Source organism: Haliotis asinina, chromosome 8, assembly GCF_037392515.1.
Source record: "Haliotis asinina isolate JCU_RB_2024 chromosome 8, JCU_Hal_asi_v2, whole genome shotgun sequence".
NCBI lineage: Eukaryota > Metazoa > Mollusca > Gastropoda > Lepetellida > Haliotidae > Haliotis > Haliotis asinina.
Genome location: NC_090287.1, coordinates 63,111,416 through 63,133,578, shown reverse-complemented (window position 1 = coordinate 63,133,578; position 22,163 = coordinate 63,111,416). Strand labels below are relative to the sequence as shown.

General features: G+C 45.1%; 1 protein-coding gene across 1 annotated transcript in view; it reads right to left on the bottom strand.

Moving 5' to 3' along the window:
* Positions 1-22,163, bottom strand: part of LOC137295348 (uncharacterized) — a 75,771-nt gene that overhangs the window by 26,127 nt on the left and 27,481 nt on the right. Inside the window, exons 33-38 of the mRNA XM_067826662.1 lie at positions 19,990-21,174; positions 19,781-19,875; positions 19,056-19,589; positions 18,747-18,924; positions 17,219-17,403; positions 1,766-2,439 (exon numbers count right to left, since the gene is read on the bottom strand). Of these exons, the coding sequence (XP_067682763.1) occupies positions 1,766-2,439; positions 17,219-17,403; positions 18,747-18,924; positions 19,056-19,589; positions 19,781-19,875; positions 19,990-21,174 (2,851 nt within the window). The remainder of the gene's footprint in view (positions 1-1,765; positions 2,440-17,218; positions 17,404-18,746; positions 18,925-19,055; positions 19,590-19,780; positions 19,876-19,989; positions 21,175-22,163) is intronic.

Below are 22,163 nucleotides of genomic sequence, written 5' to 3'. Positions count from 1 at the left end.
GGTTCACTCCCGGCCTGAAGCCGAGAGAGCTCACTCAGCCAAGGTGTCATATGATATCTCCTAAAATTGTTCTCGCCCATATTATATTTCCTGCCTGCTGTGGCTTGTTTGGATCCATACAAATTCAGAGATTAAACACACACATATTTAAATAGGTGTTAGCAAGTTCAAGGATGCTATTGACATGTAAAACCCAAAACTCATATGCTTGTGATTGCTTCCATGGTGTTTTCCCTATTGACGACACTTTTTTCCTTCAACTTGGCTTTCGCCTGTTGAACGACTTGTTAGGTGGGAGACGTGAGTGCAAACGTGTCTGTAGAAGTGGATAGGTCCCTCTTGACCCCTTGTTTCTCGAAATATATGACATAATCATCTACGTTCGTAAAGGGATTCGGATAGCCCTTGGCCTGAAAGTAGTAATATTTGGTCAATTTCTTAAAGTCATCCAGATAGGGTCTCCAGTATCTCCCGTTCATTGTTTCTGCTCACACAGCGGTTTCAGATGAAGTGTCACTATCGCGGGTCCATGGCCAAATGAAGCTAGATTGCCCTCGTAGCCCTTTATATAGAACTCCCCTCGTGTTCAAAAAGGAGCAGAGCGTGGTTTCGATCCACGGTCCTCTGGATTATGAGCCCAGTGCGCTTCCACTGCGCCACTCTACTGTACTTGTATCTGCGTTTTTTGTCAGGACATTTATATCAACCAATGACAACCAAATAGTCACAAATACGTCCATCTCTTAAACATGTAAATCCAGATGACTACCCCAACGGGCCATCTCTTTCTGAGGTACTCCTACCAGGGCCAAGTACAGACAGTTTGGAGACCATATTTCATGTTCACTCCAAGGATTATCCTCCGTCCCAGTTCTTGAGAATGACACCACATTGGACACACTTGCAAGCGTCTCCTCTGAGCAAGTACACAAATCCTGCCCGGGCCATTTGACTATGACATTGTTTCATCTGCACAGGCCAAGACTGAAACGAATTCAGCCGTTCTTGGAACTGTGTTTGAGGGGGATACTGTCCATACATAGGTATCTATCATCACACTGGGTCTTGTCTTTCTCTAGTCCCATCGATGCCATGGCCTGTATCTCTCCGCATTCCTCTAGGGCTTTGCGGAACAAGGTGTATGCTTGGGGGCCTCTTCTAGGTAACATGGACAGGAGTTGTCTGACCCGATCAAAAGACGCCTGTGGTTTCTCAATAATCTCAGCTTTCATGAAGATGGTAAGCACTCCAAACTGTACCAGTCTGTCGACCACCTCTTCTGCTCTCTGTATCGCTTGCACGAGGCCAGAATAATTCTTCCTCAGATGATAACGGTGAAGGGCTTCCATTTTCAAGAGGGAGAGAGAGACCTGGATGTGATGTGTATTCAGGAATGAAACTGATGCATAATCCAAAATTAAAGGGGTTGATATGTCTGTATGGTTGCTATGCGTCCGACCTAAAAATACACCCATGACCGTGAGGACCGCTCAAGATCACCGCAATAGTGTTTTCCAAGGTCATTGACTTCCGCGAAAATGAGGTCACACAGGTCATTTTTGGACTATTTCAACATACATACATCAGGCATGCGCTATTATATTGCACAAATGCTTACACAACCTGCAAAAGTTTTAAAAACTGTTCCAAACGGTGCACATACGTGTTTGTTCCGTTATTACTGTTTTGGAAACATAATAAAATTAACCATGGGTTGACTCAAATGTCTTTGGGAAATACATATGTTAGGATGATGGATACTCACTTTCTTTACTGTGGGTGGTGTTGTGTCAATAAGAACTCCGCTTGATTCTACTGAGGTTGCAAGAAGTGCCTTGTTGAGTGCCGTGACTGATGTTGTATATAGGGCCCCATTTGTAAGAGGAAGAGATTTCAACTGTATGTCTGCTTTTTCAACTTCAATGACGGCAAATGTCTCATGCTTTGGCCAAAACCTTTTCTTTTGACCGCCAATCTTCTCAAATATAGTGTATCTGTATTCCAAGATGCCTGACTCTTCATCTGTAAAATACCACTTGATGCCAAGGTGTGAAGAATCACTTTGGTATTTGCCTGTCTGAGAATCTTGTATATACATCATGCTGGGTGGTGTTTCGTCAACCAGATACCCATTACTATCTGCCTGTGTTTCAAGTCCTGCTCCATTTGTTGCTGTGACTTGAACGCGGACATGGTCTTTGTGTTTAGTGTCAATTGTATGGTCAGTATAACTGGTCATGGATCCAGTATGGAACTTCTTTTTTAGTTCATGGTTTACATATACCAACATCGTGTACTCTTGTACATGGCTTTCTGGATCTGTGAAGTTGGCCCAGACACTTTCAATAGTAGCCGTCTGGGAGCTGAACTCCACATCATTCGCAATATCAGCACCATCCTGGACATACCCGAGCAGTGGAGGTGTTATGTCTACCAGCACTGAAACAAAAGACGCTACACGTACCCCTCGATGCTTTCAGTAATCACATTGCGACGCACACACACAATCAGTAGTATATACAATGGGGGTTCTGGACCACTTTCAAGAAATGTCTCTACAAAGCCTTATTTAGTAAATAAGGCTTTGGTTGGGACCTTAACTCTTGCTACTATTACCCCTACTACAAAAAGGTTGGGTGTCTATGAAACAGTTTACCGTGTATTGGTTGGAGGTAACACTCTGCCGTACAGTACGATCAATAATTCTTCTCTTACAAACCCCCTACCCGGCCCATCCCTCAAGTAGTACAAGTTAGGTTCGTCGGCTTTCATATCCACTTTATCTATGTTGTAAGTTTTGACTGACCATATAGGATCGGTGGCCCGCTTACGGCTATCGCCCTCGTGTTCCCCTACTACTTAACGTCTGTGCCTATGTTATGTTTATATCGATGAAACAGTTTAACGTGAACCGCCTACGATCTCTTTGGTGTTCATAATAAAGGCTTGCTGGGCTTTTTGTATCCCCTGTTCTATGTACTTTTTTTTCTCGTCCTCGCTGATAGCAGACTTACGAGACTTGGATCGAATATCTTGTTTCATTCCGTTATATTTTTTTAGTTCAGAGAGGATTGAACGAAACTCCTCTTCTGAGATCTTACTGTCAGAGAGTGCCGTGGAAATACGCTCACTCACTGTGTTCAGCTTTGCTTCGGCCAGAACCCTGATCTCGTCGTGTTTCAATGCCTTACGATGAAGTCTGCGTGATACTAACTTAAGCGCCAATCCTGCCAACCCTGCCACCCCTGCCGTTATTTCAATACCTAGCACTATAGGTGCAGCCACGATGGTAGCTAACAACCCAACGCCTGCCGCCCCTAGTCCCATGCTGGTTGCCATAAGGGTAGTGTCAGCCCCGTCCACGATATTGAAAGCTCTATTGTACTTTTTACATAGAGCTTTCCGCGTGTCACGGTCTTGTTCTAGTTGACGTTTCACATCACATAACTGCCTCAAGCGGAACCCATCTACGGTTTCCAGCGTCTTCGCTACTTCCTCTACGACTGGGTACAGACCCATCCTATAATGTATATTTTGAAAGATATTTTAATTGGGTTTCAGTTAAAAATCTATCAATGAATTTGAAGTCTCCAAGTTCTAGACTACTAGTCAGGGCAATAGGTGAGAGGCTAATAGACTTTTCTGTTGTAATATAAACCCCAAGGAGGCTTATTAAGTGGTTTATAGGACCCGTGGTATCCCGTTGTATAACAATACAACAATATTCGCCTTTGTGTACGCTAAACCAGTGTATTGACACCCCGGGTAAAATTTGGTGTACTATTTGGGGGTCTCCATTGTCTGAATACTCAAAGAAGACTTCTATGATGAGTGTGAAAGGGGGGAATCTTATTTCAGGATTACTAAATGTTAATTTATTTTCGAATGAAGACGTTATCCTATTTTTGTAAGTTCTTATTAATCCCCTCTCCGGAATGAAATCCCCGGGCCAGACACCGTTGTTCCTAATCTTAGAGATACGCCCCAATTCGGTTAATGTGATATAAGGTGAGGCGAGTGTTAAGTTGATCAGCCATTTGGGCTCTTTTAAATCTGATAACGACATTCGTCTGTACACGTTGTCTTTGAATTGCAGGATGTATAATTCATCTTCCTCACCAGGCTGATCGAATCCCTCCGTATCTCCTAAGTCGTTAAGCGTAGTGTTGGGATGATGACTGGTCATTATTATACTATTACGATATAATTTCCAACTGGTTTTCTGATAATAATTCAGGGGTGAACTTCATACCCATGAAGTGTATGTTGTCAGGCAGGAAGATATTGGTTAGTGATATCTTGTTTTCCACGATCACGTTGACCCCCTGCAGACTGGTGTTGGAGCCGACACCCACCCGCACGTAAACGTTGCAAACTTGATACTGGTGTCGTTTCACCCACCAGAGTTTGATCCCCTTCACGATCTCGATATTATTCCCCGATGGTTCCCCTAAGTAGACTTTGATGATCAGTGTTGAGTTTGCCGGTAGATCCTCTAGTATACTGACCACGCCTTCGAATTCAGACACCAACTGCAATTTCACGTTTTGTATGGCCGGTTTACTCGATAGCATGTGGGCTGCCATAGTGTCGAGTGGGCTGACGACTATGCTACGTCTCTGAGTTGGGACGTAAGCCACGAGCAGGGTTCCATTGTTCACGACTTTGTTTAGGTGGTTGTCTTTGTTATCCGTGAACACGTAGGGAGAGACGAGTCTAATATTGAGAAACCAGTCGTCGTTATCGGGTAACAACACCCACTTGTCATCTTCGGTGAAGACGAGCATATATGGTTTGTTTCGGGCGACGGTAGTGCTCTCAACATTGTCTAAGTCGAACAGTTTACCCCCGAACGATGGGTATATTATCCAGTTATTATCACCGGTGTTGACAAGGGCGTACTTAGTGTTGACTTTTGCTCTTGCGGTATCTACTATATCACTTAGGGCTCCACCGGAGGGGATTTCAACACGTTTGTAAATGTTGTGTTTCAATTGCAAGGCGTACGATGTACCATCTACTCCGGGAGCGTCGAAACCGCGCGTGTCTCCGAGGTCAGAGATCCCGATATTGACGCATTTTTTCACTCCGGGCCCTTGTGCGCTGGTCATTTTACATGAAGCGTTAAGCTGAGGTATCCTATATTTACAGGATTATGATTTATATCTAACACCGATATTGTCAGCTCAGGTATGTTGCCCTGGGTTAATCTCTTATACTGCCGTGGTGAAAACGACTCGGTTCTACCGTCGTTGTATTTCTCAGTTTTCACCGGCACTGCTCTCAGTATAGTGGAAGGGTGACCTCCTTGAATGTTGTACGTTGTGCTCACCTGATCGAGATGAATGTACAGCTCTCGGTACGGTACTAGGTCGGGTAACTTCGTGCCTGTGACGGTTGTTGTTGGTTTTATCTCGTCAGGAGACATACCGAGTATCCTCGCTAATGGTCGGCCGAGCCTCAAGGGGTTTCTTCCGTTGTTGATTAACACCACTGTACCATTTGAGTCGTTCATCTTGAGTTCGGCTCCCAGGGGTTTGAAGACCTCGTCGTTTAGAGAGCACACGCTGTAGTAGCCGTCAGTTATCTGACTGCGAGTTCCACTGACGAACAGCTTATTGTTGCTGGCGTTGATGTTAGTCCATTGCGGTAGGTAGGTGATATCGCAGAGTGCGACTTCGAGTTGACCTGACGTGTTATCGATCGCGTGCGTCAGCTGAACGGCCTCACCGCTCGTTATTCCTGGAAGTGTTATGTACATATTATAATATATAAATTATATATTATAATATGGATTTAGCACACTTGAAAATCGTGGTGAATGCAGATGGTACGGGGTTTAAAACAACCTTTATTAATATCTTTGAAAACTATATCGTGTCCGTTAATAACGCGCAGGCGGTGGTAGACTGGAATCAAAACCCAATGCAGTTTTGGCAGAACCAACTCAACTTTGCTGTGTGGTGTGCGACGACAGGGTCGGGTGTGACACCAGACTACGGTATAGACGAACTGAGTAAGGCGGTTATTTTGTTTCATATTTATTATCAAACGAGACGAATATTGAAGGAAATAAGTGCTCCTCTTCCCCAAGATAAAGCGTGGCGTATGACGAATAACCCCTATGATAGACGCGCTTATGAACGTGTTTGTGGGGAGTTTGAGATTCCAACGAATAAAGACTTTCGCCTTCCTGGTGTGAACCATGGCCTCGGTATAGTTCTCGTGTACTTCTACAGGTCCGGAACATATTATGCCGGTTCTAAAGATGGTTCATACAACCCAAACCGTCATACATTTACAGGCCCCACAACGAATGAAAAGATCCATGTCAGCTGTATAAAGCAAACCAATCCTGATGCAGCCACAGCCTGGACTAAAATGATCTCAAAAACATCGAAAGGATTCACTCGTGCTGGTACAATACGCTTGAACGACTCGATTCGAACGTACGTGTGGGCGCTGTTGGGTGCGCAGTCGATGACGCGTTCCAACATCCTCGGTAAGGGAACTGCTTACGACGCTCAGACACAGTTCGTTGCCAACGTTGAGGATGCTATCAATTCTCCAGTTGATCTCCCGAGGGCCATCGACCGTTACCAAAACGTGTTAGAATACGCCAGATCGAAAGTCAATTACGTGTTCGGCGTGGGGTTGTACATGGCTCCGAGTGATATGCAACAGAGAGTAAAAAAAGTGGTGGGTTATAACAACAAAATAGTCATAGCCACGGCGGATCAAAAGTTGGGTATCAACCCCGATATTAACACCCCCTATATCCCACACATCCCACCACGTGAAACGGGTATAGTGGCGCCACCCCCGGAGTCTAAAGTTCATGTGCCCCCCACACACCCCCATATACATGTGGGGGTACCCCCCTATCAGCAGCATATTGATAATAAAACGGCCCTGGTGGTTGGTGGGGTAACTTTGGGACTTATTTGGTTAAAGATTTCTTAGCCGCTTTTATCCAGTCTTTAACACCACCGCCTGTGGGAGTTCCCCCGCCGGCAGGTGTGGGGGTTCCTCCCACCAGTGACACCACCAGGGTTGATATGATGAAACCCAATGCAGTCAGAATGCTGGCGATGGTGATCCCTTGCTCCCGGAACAATATCCGAATCCTGTCTGCTAACGTGGTGTCTCGGTGGAGGACTTGATTGATGGTTTCCCGTATACGGCTGACCTGGGATCTAAGCTTTTCTTTGTAGCCGGACGCTGTCTCCAACCATGTCTGCCTTTCATCTTCCAAATTACGTATTCGTTCCTCGATGGTGGCTTTCATAGACTCGTCCTCAGTTTCACCGAGTTTTTTCTTTTCATAGGCGATGTGGTCGTCTATCTCACTCATTTTGGCCGTGCTTTTCCAGAGCTGACCACGAATGGTTTGCATCAACAGGTCCAACCCCCTCAGTTCCCGAAAGGTAATTTCGAGACCCGGGAAGGGTTTGTTCTCGTAGTCGGTCAACACTTTTTTAATATCATAAGTCATGTTTTGATCCGATGGGGCGTCCCTGATGCCTTCCAGACCTTGAACTAACTTCGGAGGAATCTTAGGTCGCGCGCCACCGTAATATTCTAAGCCTAGTTCATCGCGGATAAAGTCAATCCCATATTTTCTGGCCAATGTTGATAAAGCAAGCGGTTTTCCCGTGCTTTTATGCACGAGATCGGCCTCCGGGCGAGCCTTCAAACGCAGTGGGCCACCCGTATCAACAAAAAACTTGTCATAGTACCTTCCCGGCGCCTTGATGTTGTCTCTATTTTCAACTGCGTTGTAATAATCATCGACGGCGCCCTTAAGGAGCTCGTCACTTTGCGAGAATGAGGTCTCCTGGTCATCATTGAATGCCTGGGCACTATCGTCCCACATATCATCCATAGGTATGTCTTCATCCATTAGTATTAAAAATATATTTCATTTATATAACAATGTACGGTAGAAAATTAGATCCTTTCAGAAGATTGAGAGAGCCATTAGGAGCCAGAGCCGTGCGCCAGTCGGTGACCATCACCAACAATCCCAGCAAGATAGACCAGAATCAAACTCTGCTGGTTAGATTTCCAAACCTTGGTGAGAATGACCTCATTGTACCAGGCACTGTTCGACTGGCGTTCAATATCACGTTGACCTCCGACAACGACAAACGCGAGCTAGTGCGGAACGTGGGTCGAGCCATCATCAAGAAAACGACCGTCAAGTTCAGCGGTAACGAGGTGCTGAGCATCGACGACAGCGACGTGTTTCACTGCTACAGGGATCTCTGGAAAAGCGAGGGAGAACGAGTCAATGATGTGTACCAGGGTATCAGCAAATCAACCCGGGCGCGCATAGGGTATGTCTTCACGCAAGACCAGCAAGACAAGCTATCGGACGGTGAAAAGGCCATCGCTCGAGCATACGGGAATCGATTCTGCGTGCCGCTCGACTTCGAGTTGCTCACGGGACACGCGCCGTTTTACCAGGCCGCGCTGGGTGATAGGCTCGAATACGAGCTCACGTTTAACGACTATAGCAAAGTAGTGCGTACGCCGAACGGTGATGAGGCTAGTTATACCATGGACAACATCTCTCTGGAGTTCGACATGGTCACTAGCCCGGAGCTGGCCAGGCAGGTTCGAAGTCAGTACTCTGGGAAGATGGCTATACTGTACGATCGTGTACTTAGGCATAGATCAGTCGTGCGAGATAAGAGCGACACTGTGTGGAATATCAACCTGAACGTGCCGGCGCGATCGATGAAAGGTATCCTGGTCGTCCCCGTGGAGGATTACGATCCATTCCGGAGGGACAGCGAGAAGTTTTTCAACCCCGAGATTGAAAAGGTGGAAGTGACCATCGAGGGCGTGCCCAACCAGCTGTTCAGTCATGGCATGAGACCACACCAGCAGTGGGATGAGATAAAAAAGCTACCAGTGGGGGATTATATAACAAAGGACCTGGACCTCGGCTCCGTGCAGATCGGTGAATACCTGACCACCAAGTACGCCCTATGGTTGGACATGCGATCCACGGATGATGATAAACTGCACGGTAGCGGGCGCCGTATAGATAACGGCAGCGAAGGGATAACCATCCAGATTACTAAGAAGGCTCAACCCGCTGGTAAGTTGAAATTATATCTGTACGTTATTATGGACGCGCAACTTAATATAGACAATGGGAGATTCGTGCAAGCCATCTACTGATGGGGGGTACCCCCCCACACCCCCCAACAATAAACTGCCCCAACTACCCACTGACCCACACTGCGCCATAGTGTGCGGGCAGACTGGCTGTGGGAAGACCGTTTTCGTCTTGGATATGTTGGAGGGTTACTACAAGGATGTGTTCGATAACATCGTTATCATGTGCCCTACTCTGAGCATGAATAAAACGTACGCGCGGCCTTGGGTGATGACGGACCCGGACGTACACAAAATCGACCCTGGAACACGCCTGCAGGACTGGTTGAAAGCTCTTCACGAGAAATTTAAAGGGGAACCGACGCTGTTCATACTAGACGACTGCAGCGCTAATCGCGAGATAACAAAAAAGAGAGACATGCTATCGTACCTGGCCTTCTCCGGCCGGCATGCAAATCACAGCGTCTGGGTGCTAACGCAGAAGTTCAACTCGGTGTTGAAAGACCTCAGGGAGCAGACGCGATGGGTGGCCTTATTTCACTGCAAGGACAGGGATTCGTTCGAGGAGTGTTTGAGAGAGAACGATGTGATGAGCAAATTAGAACAGGAACGGGTAAAGAAACAGCTCGCTGAAACTAAACACGCTAAGCTCGTTCTAAAAACCGACCAACCAGTAGCATATATAGTATGCTAAAGCTAAGCAAAGCTAAGCAAATGCTAAGCATAGCTATGATATTTGAAGTATTTGTCGTGTGCAACTTAACCTTCATTTCACTGTGTTTTGTCTGCATCGGGTATTATATAGTTAAAACTAAATCTTACTTGTTATATTATAAGATGGAGTGTGAGGAATTGCTCGAACAGTTGGGGGGTACCCCCAGTGGGGGTGTGGGGGATTCCCCCAAGCGAGAGAAACTGGTGGCGTTGGCTGTTGGCGGCAAAGCCAAACATTACTTTGGAGACTACACTCCGGATAAAATTCACAAAATGTCAGCCGAAGAAATCGATAAGCTGTACGCTAGATACGAGTCCCGGCTCGGAGCAGAAATGACAAAGACAATAGGATCGGCTATGACCCAGATATACACCGGTATTGTATGACACTTCCTTCCCATTCCACCAGAGCGCCGACTTTACCTGTGGGAGGACCTCGAGAAAGACCCTTTTATCGAACACGCCGTGAGCTCTATCAGCTGCGGGCTGTACCACAAATATGGTATGTTGTTGGCTCCAGTGACGGCGGCGATTATCACAGCAAAACATTGTCAATTTGAGAGAAAAAATAATAATAATAGTATAGATGGATGCTGCTCCCGAGGTGACGGAAGTGACACAGGAACCAGTGAGGTAAACCCCTCCCGAGGTGAGGGAAGTGACCCCTTCACAAACAGTAACCAGACAGAAGAATCCTAAGAGAGTAGCTGCCGGTAAAAAACGGTGGTGTAACCAACATAAAGTGACCAACCCAACCCGACTGTTGTTGGCTGTAGGTGTAACTGCTGCCTTGGCTATCTCGTGGTTATACGTGGGGGTACCCTCCCACAGTGAGCCACCACCCAACAGTGAGCCCCCCACCCCCACGGTAGACCGGTATCATGTTATAATTTTAATATTTTATATCATATACATAATGTCTGAGGGGAAAACGTTCGTCATCGACGCATACCACGCCACAGTGGTCGCCAGTCTAGCCGTAGGGTACGCTCGGTTGACTAAAATGGTGCTTAAACAACCAACTATTAAGCTAGATTTCAACCTGCAGGATATGGGTATGCTTATAATGAACCTTGGTATGGCGATGGCCACAAAAGACATCCTAGTAAAACAAGGAATAATACCTGATAATATAATGAAATAAATATAGGGATGGCCACGATAGCTATGATGGTTGGTGGGGCGTTAGTGAATGCCCTGGCATTTTCCGGGAGTAATTTCCTCTTCTCGAAACTACGAGATGATCACGCGGCTGAAATACAGGAAGAAAGGAAGCGGCACGAACTCGCTACTGAGAAATTACAAAGAGCACAGGCCGAGTACGCTAAAAAACGTCTCCAGAGGATCGATTTTATTAACGAACAACTCCAGCGTGAAAACCATGCCGTTCAAACATTCAACGATGTTGATGAAGCAATGAAAGAATACTACCTACTAACTGGTAAACAATTGGAACCGCTCAATAAACCCACACTCGCTCAGTACTACACACCATCCAAGGGACAAATGAATCGTGAACTGGGCTTCATAGTGTTGGGTATAGCAGCTACTGCGTTGGTTGCGAAGCAATTAAATTAAAATACCTACATAAGTAAACATGAGACCTGCTCCATACCGATGCGAATACATACTTATGGGGAAGACCGAGGCCTGTGGTAGGAAATGCAGGAATCAGGGGTTCTGTTGTTTCCATATGGGAAGTCCTAACTACACGTGTTCTGTGTGTGGTATCGGGGTTAAAGGACACTACTGTCTATGTAAAGCTCACGGAGCGAACGTAGTCAGACATCAACTCATCTACGAGAATAAAAAAGGCTATATAAAAGAACGTAGGCGACTGCTCAAGATAGCCACTTAAGGGTTACCTCCCTTTACTGTGAAGCAATTAGACATTGGTTCTCTTAGGTGTAAACACTATGTCTACTGTACGCGAGCTGAAGCGGGTCGCAAAACAGAGAGGTGTGATCGGGTATTCTCGAATGCGGAAGTCAGCATTGTTGAGATTACTAGGTTTAGAAGCCCCTCCTACGGTAACACAATTAAAAGCTCAAGCAAAACAGCTTGGATACACGGGTTATTCAAACCTGGGGAGAGCCGGGTTAACCGCATTGTTATCACATGCCCCTGTAGCAAAACCTCCCACTGTAAAACAACTGAAAGCCGAGGCACACGATTTGGGTTTAGGCGGGTATTCCCGTATGAGAAAACCACAGCTTGTAGAATTATTACAACAGAATAGAGCTATTGACCTACAGTTCGTGCGCACTGAGCGCGCTGTAGGCAATTATTTGAGAGGTTGGCGCATGCACGTTGATAGAAACATAGACATTACAGATATCAAGCCTCTGATAGCTGATAAGGTCAACCAGGAACTAAATAACCTAGGAAGTATCAAGTTTCAGATCACAGTGAAAATGTCGCTCGATAAGCAGGTTGGGGGCCCCACAGGGGCCACTGAGTATGTTCAGCCTTACTTCCGAGGTCAACAAGAGGTCGCCACACATACAGAGACCATTGATACATCAATCGATACCAGTTTTCAGCAGATACGAGAATACCTAGAACGCTATACACACTTGGGGTCCGGGTGGGCTGTAGATAAAATCGATAATGTCTATCTAGACATAGCTAACTACGTGCCGTTCAGAGGCGGATCATACCTAGCCTTACCCCCCTACTATAAGAACAAACATGCCATAGTAAACGTTAAGAATAGAGGAAACGATTGCCTGAGGTTAGCTATCAGGTCAGCCTTATTTCCAGCTGACACTCATTCAGATAGGCTTTCTAGCTATCCTCAGGATGATGGGCTCAACTGGGATGGTATAGATGAACCCACCCCCATATCCCAGATCACTAAAGTAGAAAAACAGAATAATCTGGCTATAAATGTCTTTGGGCACGAAGGTAACACAACAATAGTACACAGGGTCAGCCCGGTGAAGGATCGCCAAGTTATCAATATATTCATGATCCAGCGAGGTGACAAGTATCACTACACATGGATAAAACACTTTAGCAGGCTGTTGTATGACCAATCGGCACATAGAGAAAAGACCCACTTCTGTGAACGATGCCTACATGGCTTCACACGAGCTGATTTATTAGAATCCCACCGGGATGATTGTCAAGGTGTGGGGCAGACGGCCATACGAGTCGACATGCCTAAGGAAGGTGATAATATCCTAAAATTCAGTAACCACAAGAACCAAATGTCTGTGCCTTATATCATATACGCCGACTTCGAAGCCTTAGTTTCCCCCAGTGGTGCCGCCGGCGAGGCTCCCTTCACCCACAAAACACAAGAGCATAAAGCCTGTTCGTTTGGATACATTGTCGTTCGTTGTGACGGGGAAACGAAAGCTCCGGTAGTGTATAGGGGCCCTGACGCGGCTGAAAGGTTTCTAAAGTGTTTGCAGGAGGAAGAAAAAATTATTAGGAATGCATTGTATAGAATCGCTCCCATGCGTATGACCCGTGTCGACAGACTAGCTCACGCTAGTAGCACTAACTGTCACGTGTGTGACTCACCACTTAACGGTGATTCGGTGAGAGATCACTGCCACATAACTGGTAAGTATAGAGGCGCCGCTCACAGCGCGTGCAACCTCAAGCTTAAAATCAACCCTAAGACAATAAACATCCCCGTTGTCTTTCACAACTTGAGAGGGTACGACTCACACTTGATCATGCAGGCCATCGCGAAAATCGATGGTAATATAACGTGCATCCCCAACAACATGGAGAGATACATCTCCTTCAGCTTAAACGGACTTAGGTTCATTGACTCGTTTCAGTTCCTCCTGTCGTCACTCGACAGTCTGGTCAAGGCCAACAATACCTTCCCTATCACCGATCGATACACAGACGCCGAGACTAGACCCCTGCTTATGAGGAAGGGTGTGTACCCCTATGAGTACATGGATAGTTGGGCCAAGTTCACCGAGACCAGACTACCCCCTATTGACTGCTTTTATAGCAAGCTGAATGAGGCGTCCGTCTCACGAGATGATTACTCGCACGCGACTAACGTATGGAATAAACTGGGTTGTAAGAACCTGGGTGATTATCACGACCTGTACTTGAGGACAGATGTACTGCTGTTAGCCGACGTGTTTGAGACGTTTAGGCGGACGTGTTTCAAGCAGTATAAACTCGACCCCGCATGGTATTACACCAGCCTAGGTCTGTCGTGGGACGCCTTGCTTAAAAAGACCGGAGTTAATTTGGAATTGCTCACAGATTACGACATGCACCTATTCATTGAGAAAGGCTTGCGAGGTGGGATTTCCATGGCATCCAAACGATACGCTAAAGCAAATAATCAATACGTGAAAGGTTACGATCCTAACAAGCCAACCAATCACATTCTCTACCTCGACGCAAACAACCTGTACGGCTGGGCCATGAGCCAGTATCTACCTACAGGGGGATTCGAATGGGTACCCCACGTTGATGTTATGGGGGTTGCACCAGATTCGAACAAAGGGTATATCCTCGAGGTTGACTTAGAGTATACCAAGGAATTACACACATCACACAACAGCTACCCCCTGGCCCCCGAACGTATGAGGGTTAACCCAGACTGGATGTCTGTGTACCAACATAACTTGTCAGGTGGGCGTGTGACAGACGTTGAAAAACTCGTGCCTAACTTAATGAATAAGACCAAGTACATCGTTCACTATCGCAACCTACAGCTGTACCTGTCGTTGGGTATGAGGCTGACCAAAATACACAGGGTGCTCATGTTCGACCAGAGCCCATGGATGGAGCCCTACATCAGAATGAACACAGACCTACGAAAAAAAAGCCACCAGTGATTTTGAGAAAAATCTCTACAAGCTCATTCACAACTCGGTGTTTGGTAAGACTATGGAGAACCTGAGGAAACGCGTGACCGTGAAGCTGGTTCGGTCGAGTGAGGAAGACAAGCTCAGGAGATTGATAGCCAGTCCGGCATTCAACCGTAGTAAGATATTCACAGACAACCTGGTTGCCCTACACATGAAGAAAAGCCACATAAAATTCAACCGGCCTGTTTACGTGGGGATGAGCATCCTCGATTTATCCAAACACCTGATGTACGACTTTTACTACAACGAGCTCAAGAAACAGTACGGGGACAGGTGTAAAGTGCTGTACACTGACACGGATTCCCTGCTGATGGAGATTCGAACCGAGGACGTGTACGAGGACATGAAAAAACACCTCGATTTATACGACACCAGCGACTAACCTAAGACCCATGCCCTACACAGTACGGTAAATAAAAAGGTCCTAGGTAAGATGAAGGACGAGTGTGCTGGCACGCCCATAGCCGAGTACATAGGTTTGAGACCTAAGATGTACTCCATACTGAAAGCCGACAATAGTGAGATCCGGAAGGCTAAGGGGGTTAAGAAGTATGTGGTGAAACAACACATCAAACACGCCAGATTCAAGGAAGCCCTGTTCAAGACCCGTACCTTTAGACATAAAATGAACACACTTAGAAGTGATGGACATAAGATATACGGACTGACTATAAACAAGACGTCCCTGTCGCCTATGGACACGAAACGTTGGATAGCTATTGATGGGATAAACACATACGCGCATGGACATGAAAAAATTTGAGGCTATTTACTACAGCCCGCGTGGGTACTGGAAAGGAGCTAGCGCAGTAGATAAGCTAGCTAAAATAACGCGAGTACCCCCGGAGGAAGCCAAAGCGTGGCTTGAAAAACAAGCCCTGTGGCAGATCTATTTGCCGGCACCACGCTACGTGCCTAGAAGGAGGTTCGGTATTAACATACCTAATAGCGTTCACCAGGCAGACCTACTGTTCCTACCCCACGACAAGAGGTACAAGTATGCCTTAACCGTAGTGGACGTAGCCAGTCGTTACAAGGAAGCCGAACCCTTGACCACGAAAGATTCGGCCCAGGTAGCCAGAGGATTCGAACGCATATACAAACGCAGCCCGCTGACGTGGCCAACAGAGCTGCAAGTTGACCCCGGACGGGAGTTCATGGGTGCCGTGTCACAACTGCTAGCCAAACATGATACAAAGGTCAGGCGTGGCACGGCCGGAGCCCATCGCAGCCAAGCCATAGTTGAGAGATTTAATAGGACTTTGGCTGAGCGCTTGTACGGCCATCAGTATGCTAGGGAGATGGTCACCCCTGGAAAACGATCGACTGAATGGGTCACGAGGTTACCCAAGGTGGTGTCGGCAATCAACCATGAAGTCACCCGTCTCACCGGTAAGAAACCGGCAGACGCTATCAAACTAAAATCAATAGTTGCAGAGTCGGCCGCTCCATTGCGTGGGAAGGAGAAACAGATACCAGATAGGGCCCTAGTGAGGTATCTATACCAGCCGGGGGAACATGAGGGTGATAGCCGTAAGCGGGCCACCGATCCTATATGGTCAGTCAAAACTTACAACATAGATAAAGTGGATATGAAAGCCGACGAACCTAACTTGTACTACTTGAGGGATGGGCCGGGTAGGGGGTTTGTAAGAGAAGAATTATTGATCGTACCGTACGGCACAGTGTTACCTCCAACCAATACACGGTAAACTGTTTCATAGACACCCAACCTTTTTGTAGTAGGGGTAATAGTAGCAAGAGTTAAGGTCCCAACCAAAGCCTTATTTACTAAATAAGGCTTTGTAGAGACATTTCTTGAAAGTGGTCCAGAACCACCATTGTATATACTACTCAATCTAATATACAATAGCATCATCTTTACATCTAATATAACATAGTACCCCATAGTCAGTCTGCCTTTACGAAATGCCACAATAATACCTTACTCTAACCTTAATTTTCTAAGGCATACCCGCATAAGATCAGGTTGAGACAGTTTGTTTGGTTAGTCAGATTTTTGTATTTACTGATTTGTTTGAAGTTTGTGCACATTCATATCCTCATACAGCACACTAAACATGTCTTACGACGTCATTAACTTAGCAAACATGAGTGAGTGAGTGAGTGAGTCAATATTTAACGTCACATCGGCAATATTCCAGTCATATCGTACGAGAACATGTTTGATACTGAAATGAAACATGAATATATTATTAAAAGCTGTCGTCAAAGGACAGTAAAGCAACTAACATATAACAATTAGAATTAAAACTAGCAGGTAAAGTTAAAACTAATATCACCATTTGGACAACAAAACATAAAAGCTGGCTATAGATTGCCAACAACCGAAGATAGATCAGCATACTAAGGACGATGTGGACTTACAGTACATGTGCTTCCTGCATGGACCTTAGCTGGATTTACATCATCCCTTCAGCCGTTAGCAATTCACGAAATCTAGCCATAAATTAAAAAGACGGGTATTCTAAGATTAAACAGCAAATATGAAACTATACCTCCATTAGATGTTGCCTGAATGTCCTTCTGATTGATTGCCCCATTGAAAGCGACAACTGTTGAATAGTATGTTGTATTGTGATGCAGAGTTGTAACGCTGCACCCAGATTTCACTTGATGTGTATAATTCGTAAATGGAAGAATGTCATCAGCTCCAGCTGTTGTTCCAACACCCCAGAGATAACTGAAAGTTCATGTAAATTGCAACTTAGCAGTCACTATCACAGATGAAAAACCTTTCTAGTTTCTCATGTAGATCGTCAATTCATCAATGATAAGAATACATGTGTTTAAAGGTCACATGCAACCAAAAACTCAAACATAATTAAAACACATTTATCACTTGTAATATTTTGTACTTGGGCTCACTTTCCCCGAAACAAAGCCCTCGGGAGACCGAACCCAGTCATAGCGGGTGGATATGCACTCAAGTGTAACGACGGATTCCGATTGGCTGTTTCATTTGCTCACATGCTGAGGGTTCATTGTGTGTACAGAAAGATGATCTGTTTGATGGGCATTTTAGAAGTATAGCCAGTCACAAGAAAGTAAGATTCTTTATGGATAACAACTTCTTTTTGTGTACTTGATGCGTCGTTTCAGTATGGATTCATATACTGTTGTCAATCAAAATCATATACACGAAAGGAAGTCGTTATCCATAGATAATGTATATAGAGATGTTGGGTTTGGAAAATACATGTTCACTGAATTTGCGCTCGATCCAATAAAAAATCATGTCAGTAGAGATGGTAAACTACTGCGTGGCTGGAATCTGTCATTCGTCCAAGTACTAAGCAGGACTTGAATCTGACAAGAGTTTGCACAAGTTTCCGTCAGATCCAGTCGGAAAAAATGAATGTAGTTTGTTTGCAACCCACAGACATAAAAACATGTCATGTGTATCACACGTGCCTAATTCCATAATGCGGCAGACACGGGACTCGGGTGCAAGAGTCATAAATCAACTTATTTTCTTTATGTCGTATAGTCTGATAGGTTCAAGTTAAGTTCAAATTGTACGTGGTCAATGATTGAAGCGGTGCATTGCATGTTGTCTTTAGCAGAAAGGCAGACAGACATATAGGTGTGAATAAACCAGACACTGAGCTTTCTCTGTGACAGAGACTGTTTACCACAATCAACAAGTTGTTTTACGTAACGAGTAGATTATTTACTTGTTTGTGTGCATACTGCCTCAAGCTCCGCGAACCTATTCACTGCGCATGCGTTATGGACGCAGCCCAGCACAGCTGTTGAAACCAGTTTCCCCCCACCGCTGGGGGAATTTAGTGAAACGTTTGAACTCCGATTTCTCGGGCTTTTTTTCATCGCGTTTTTTTCAACTTTATAGCTTCAATTGGCATTTTTTATGATTTGTTTCGGTAAGTGCATACCGAAAGGTACCAGAATCTGCAAAGTTGTGTTTTACGTTTAAAGTATTTCATATAAATATTAATGCAAGATGCATACAGGCACAGGCAAAAAAGGAGACGTTCAGATATACATGTAATTGGATTCACGTACCTGTCAATACCAGATTCTGGATCATGGAAGTCCACCCACTGAGCACAAATCTTCTGAGTGTCGTGTTGGTATTTGACATCTTCTAGCAGTTTGTTCCCATCCAGTACTCTACCAACGACCGGCGGTGTAAAGTCAATGAGTATCGGAACATCACCATGGCTTGCAGTGGATAGATCCACTGTGAACAACAAACAATAGCGCATGGTAAATATTTATCTGCAAGCAGTAAGTCGATTTAATTAATTTTAAGGGTGTCTATCTATTAGTGGGTGAGTGAGTTAAAACCTCAAGTCAATAGTTTCTGCTTACCTGAATTTACAGCCCTGATTCGCACCCAAGCCTGAACACCAGGAGTCAAGCCAAGATCTTCTATCACAAGATATGGGTCAGCTCGGTTCAAGAAGGGATGACGGCTGTAAGATCTCACAAATACATCATACTTTGTTTTGCCCAAACCAAAGTCTACTCTTGCAATACCCGATCCAGAGTCTGATACATTGAAGTAGACGCCCAAGATATCAAAATCCTCATCAAACAGCAAATCCCCTACCTCATGTACAACGGGCGCCGTTGTGTCAACTGTCACAGGTGTAGAGTGACATACCGTTGTGACCAAGGCTCCTCCGTGTACAACATTGTTGATAGCTTGGAAGGTAATGTAATACTGACCATCAGCTAGATGGAGGTTCTTGCCAAGTCCGGTATAGGTCCAGTCGTGCCTGGTTTGCAGCTGAGCGTGAGGATCAGTGAACTTCACGACATCGGACCCACACACAGACGTCCCAGCTGCCCACGTGTAGCCCCAAATACCACTCTCGTCGTCGTGGAAGCCATCGCAGTTACCTGTGAAAAGTAAACATATACATACTGATGACAACAAACCACACAAAACGAATAATCCACCATTACATAAGGAAATGTAATCGTGACCCAGTGGGTCTTCCATAGGCATTGTTTGTCAGATTTTCATGGCCACACATGGCATTTGTGTTTAAGTAGACAATGTAAAGATACACCATGGTATGACAGATTACCTGAGATATAGTTGTTTGCGAGTGTGTATTTCGTATCTTCAAGAGGTTTGTTGCCTCCAAAAACCGTTCTTCCAGCACTCCCATCAATAATTTTTCTGTAATAGACATTACTTCAATATAATTTAACCTGTGGGATAATATTCTGTTCGAATGTACGTTTCAACATGTTTATGTGGTCATTGTGCAGAAGGTAAAGGTGCCACTTTTACCTGTGATTGAGCTCCTTGGTGACATCGATGCATCTTTGAGTCACTGCTGCCTTACATCCATCAGCTGTCAACATATCAGAGACAGCTTCTCCTACAGGACCAGGTTCAGGTGGAGTAAAGTCAGCTAGAGTCCCAGTTGATGGCAGGTAGGCAACGTATCCTAGAGTGTTGGTGATCCTGGCATTTATGAAATACTGAGCGCCATGTTCAAGGTTTGAGTGAGAGAACTCCCGAAATGCGCTGTAACCAACTCCAAGTCTTTCATAGTGGAAATAGGAAGCAGCAGCTCGAAGTTTCGCCTTAGCTCCGACAACTGTTTCCTGGAGATCACAAACCTGAGTATGCATTTCATAGTCAAAGGAAATGCACTTTGAACCCGTCTGCAAACACAGTCTTGCACATGCAATGTCATTATCGGCATGAGCCGTAGAAAATGGAGTAGATGACAACTTTCCAGGCTTAGATGGGGCAAAATGTTTCAATTCGGACATGACATCTTTTCTCTCAATTGTGTTTTCCAGGTACAGAATTTGCCAGTCCAAAATTTCTTTTCCGAACTCCCCAGGACTGTATCCCACAGCAACTGAGTGATTAGGTGTTAGTGGAGAATCTTCAAATACGACAACGTTCGCTTGGATCACAGTCCTATGACTTGTAAATGTATATGCAGCATCTACCCTCCCATCTGGAACTGTATTGTCATAGGTGTGGAGCATGCACGTAGTCGTTGCCTCAATACCTTGAGTGTTCCTAGCCCTTATAGTCCAGTACAAAGGCACTCCATGAGGCAATGAAACTGTAGGCAATGTTAAGGAAGGCCCTCTCATCTCCACCAGTGACTTCACATCTCTTCCACTCCGAGAAGTACCAATGCTATAGTGTAGAGTAAGAGGACTATTTTCATCCCCACTGTCAACTTCCAGGATGAATGCTGTGTCGCTGGGATGCCTTCCATCAAGTTGCCGGACAGAGCAGCTTCCTGACAATGACCTCTTCCTGTGGTCACAGTTGGGGAATCTTGGTGGAGTGTTATCGTTTATATCATATTGGTGTTTCCACATAGTGCCAGTGTATGTGGGACTTCGCCAGTGCCAGATGTCAAAATGCATGTTGATAATGAAAAGTATTTTTACCCAGGCTCTCAGTCGTAGTTCAAGTGGTGTAAGCTCGACATTGAGTTTTTTTCTGAAATAGAAGATGGATTCAATTATCGTTTTACACTGATATGGATTATATAATAGTATATAGGCGAAAGTAAAAGAAAAGGCAACTTACTGATCAATGAAATTTGAAAATCTTACATGATTGCGATTTCAAACTGTACGTACCCACATACAGCATAGTTGAAGAACAATTAGGGGTACAAGAACGCATGTGGATTGTCCAAACACGGACATATTTGAAAATACCATACAACAGACGCTGATTCCACAACACTCTGCAACAACATGGTGGTTCACATAAGAATATGTGAGAAAGATGACTCCCTTCGTGAAAGTAAAAGTGTTAATGCTGGGTACACTGTTCCACCTTTTACCTCAAGATCTACCAAACAAGTTCATGAATGTGAAATGTATCCTATATGAGGTCCTGGCCATGTTCAGTAAGATGTTTGCATAAAGGAGACATGTCGGACAAATGTTATCATCCACTGCACTTATCAACAATACGTTGAACCATAACACGAGTGATGAATGCTATCCCTGAAGCATAAGCAGTCACAACATCCTGTCAATAATATAAAGATTCCACCTGTGAAGATCAGGATTGTTTCCAAGATCCCTTTTCTCTTAGAAGGTAATTATTTACGAGGCCTTACTACCTCCCCTGAGTGTCTGGGCGCATACCCGACAGCTCTCAAGAAACATCAGCATGATCCAAAGAATATACAAAAATCAGTCCAACCAATAGTATTCCACTGAAAATGGGAATACCCCTGCAGTTATGGAGAACAAAAATCGGAACTTTTATTCACCCGAAGGGCTACGAACAAGTTGAGACAATTTTGCCATACTCTCCACATTCACAATGGACGGGCAGGACAGCCATGGCCTATCGGATTGTGCTGTGCACTATACTTCTACTTACATTGTGGGCCTTAGGATCAGTCACTGGATCAGCTATGGAATACAGTCTATCCTCTATGGACCACCAGCCGCTCATTTGCTTGAGAG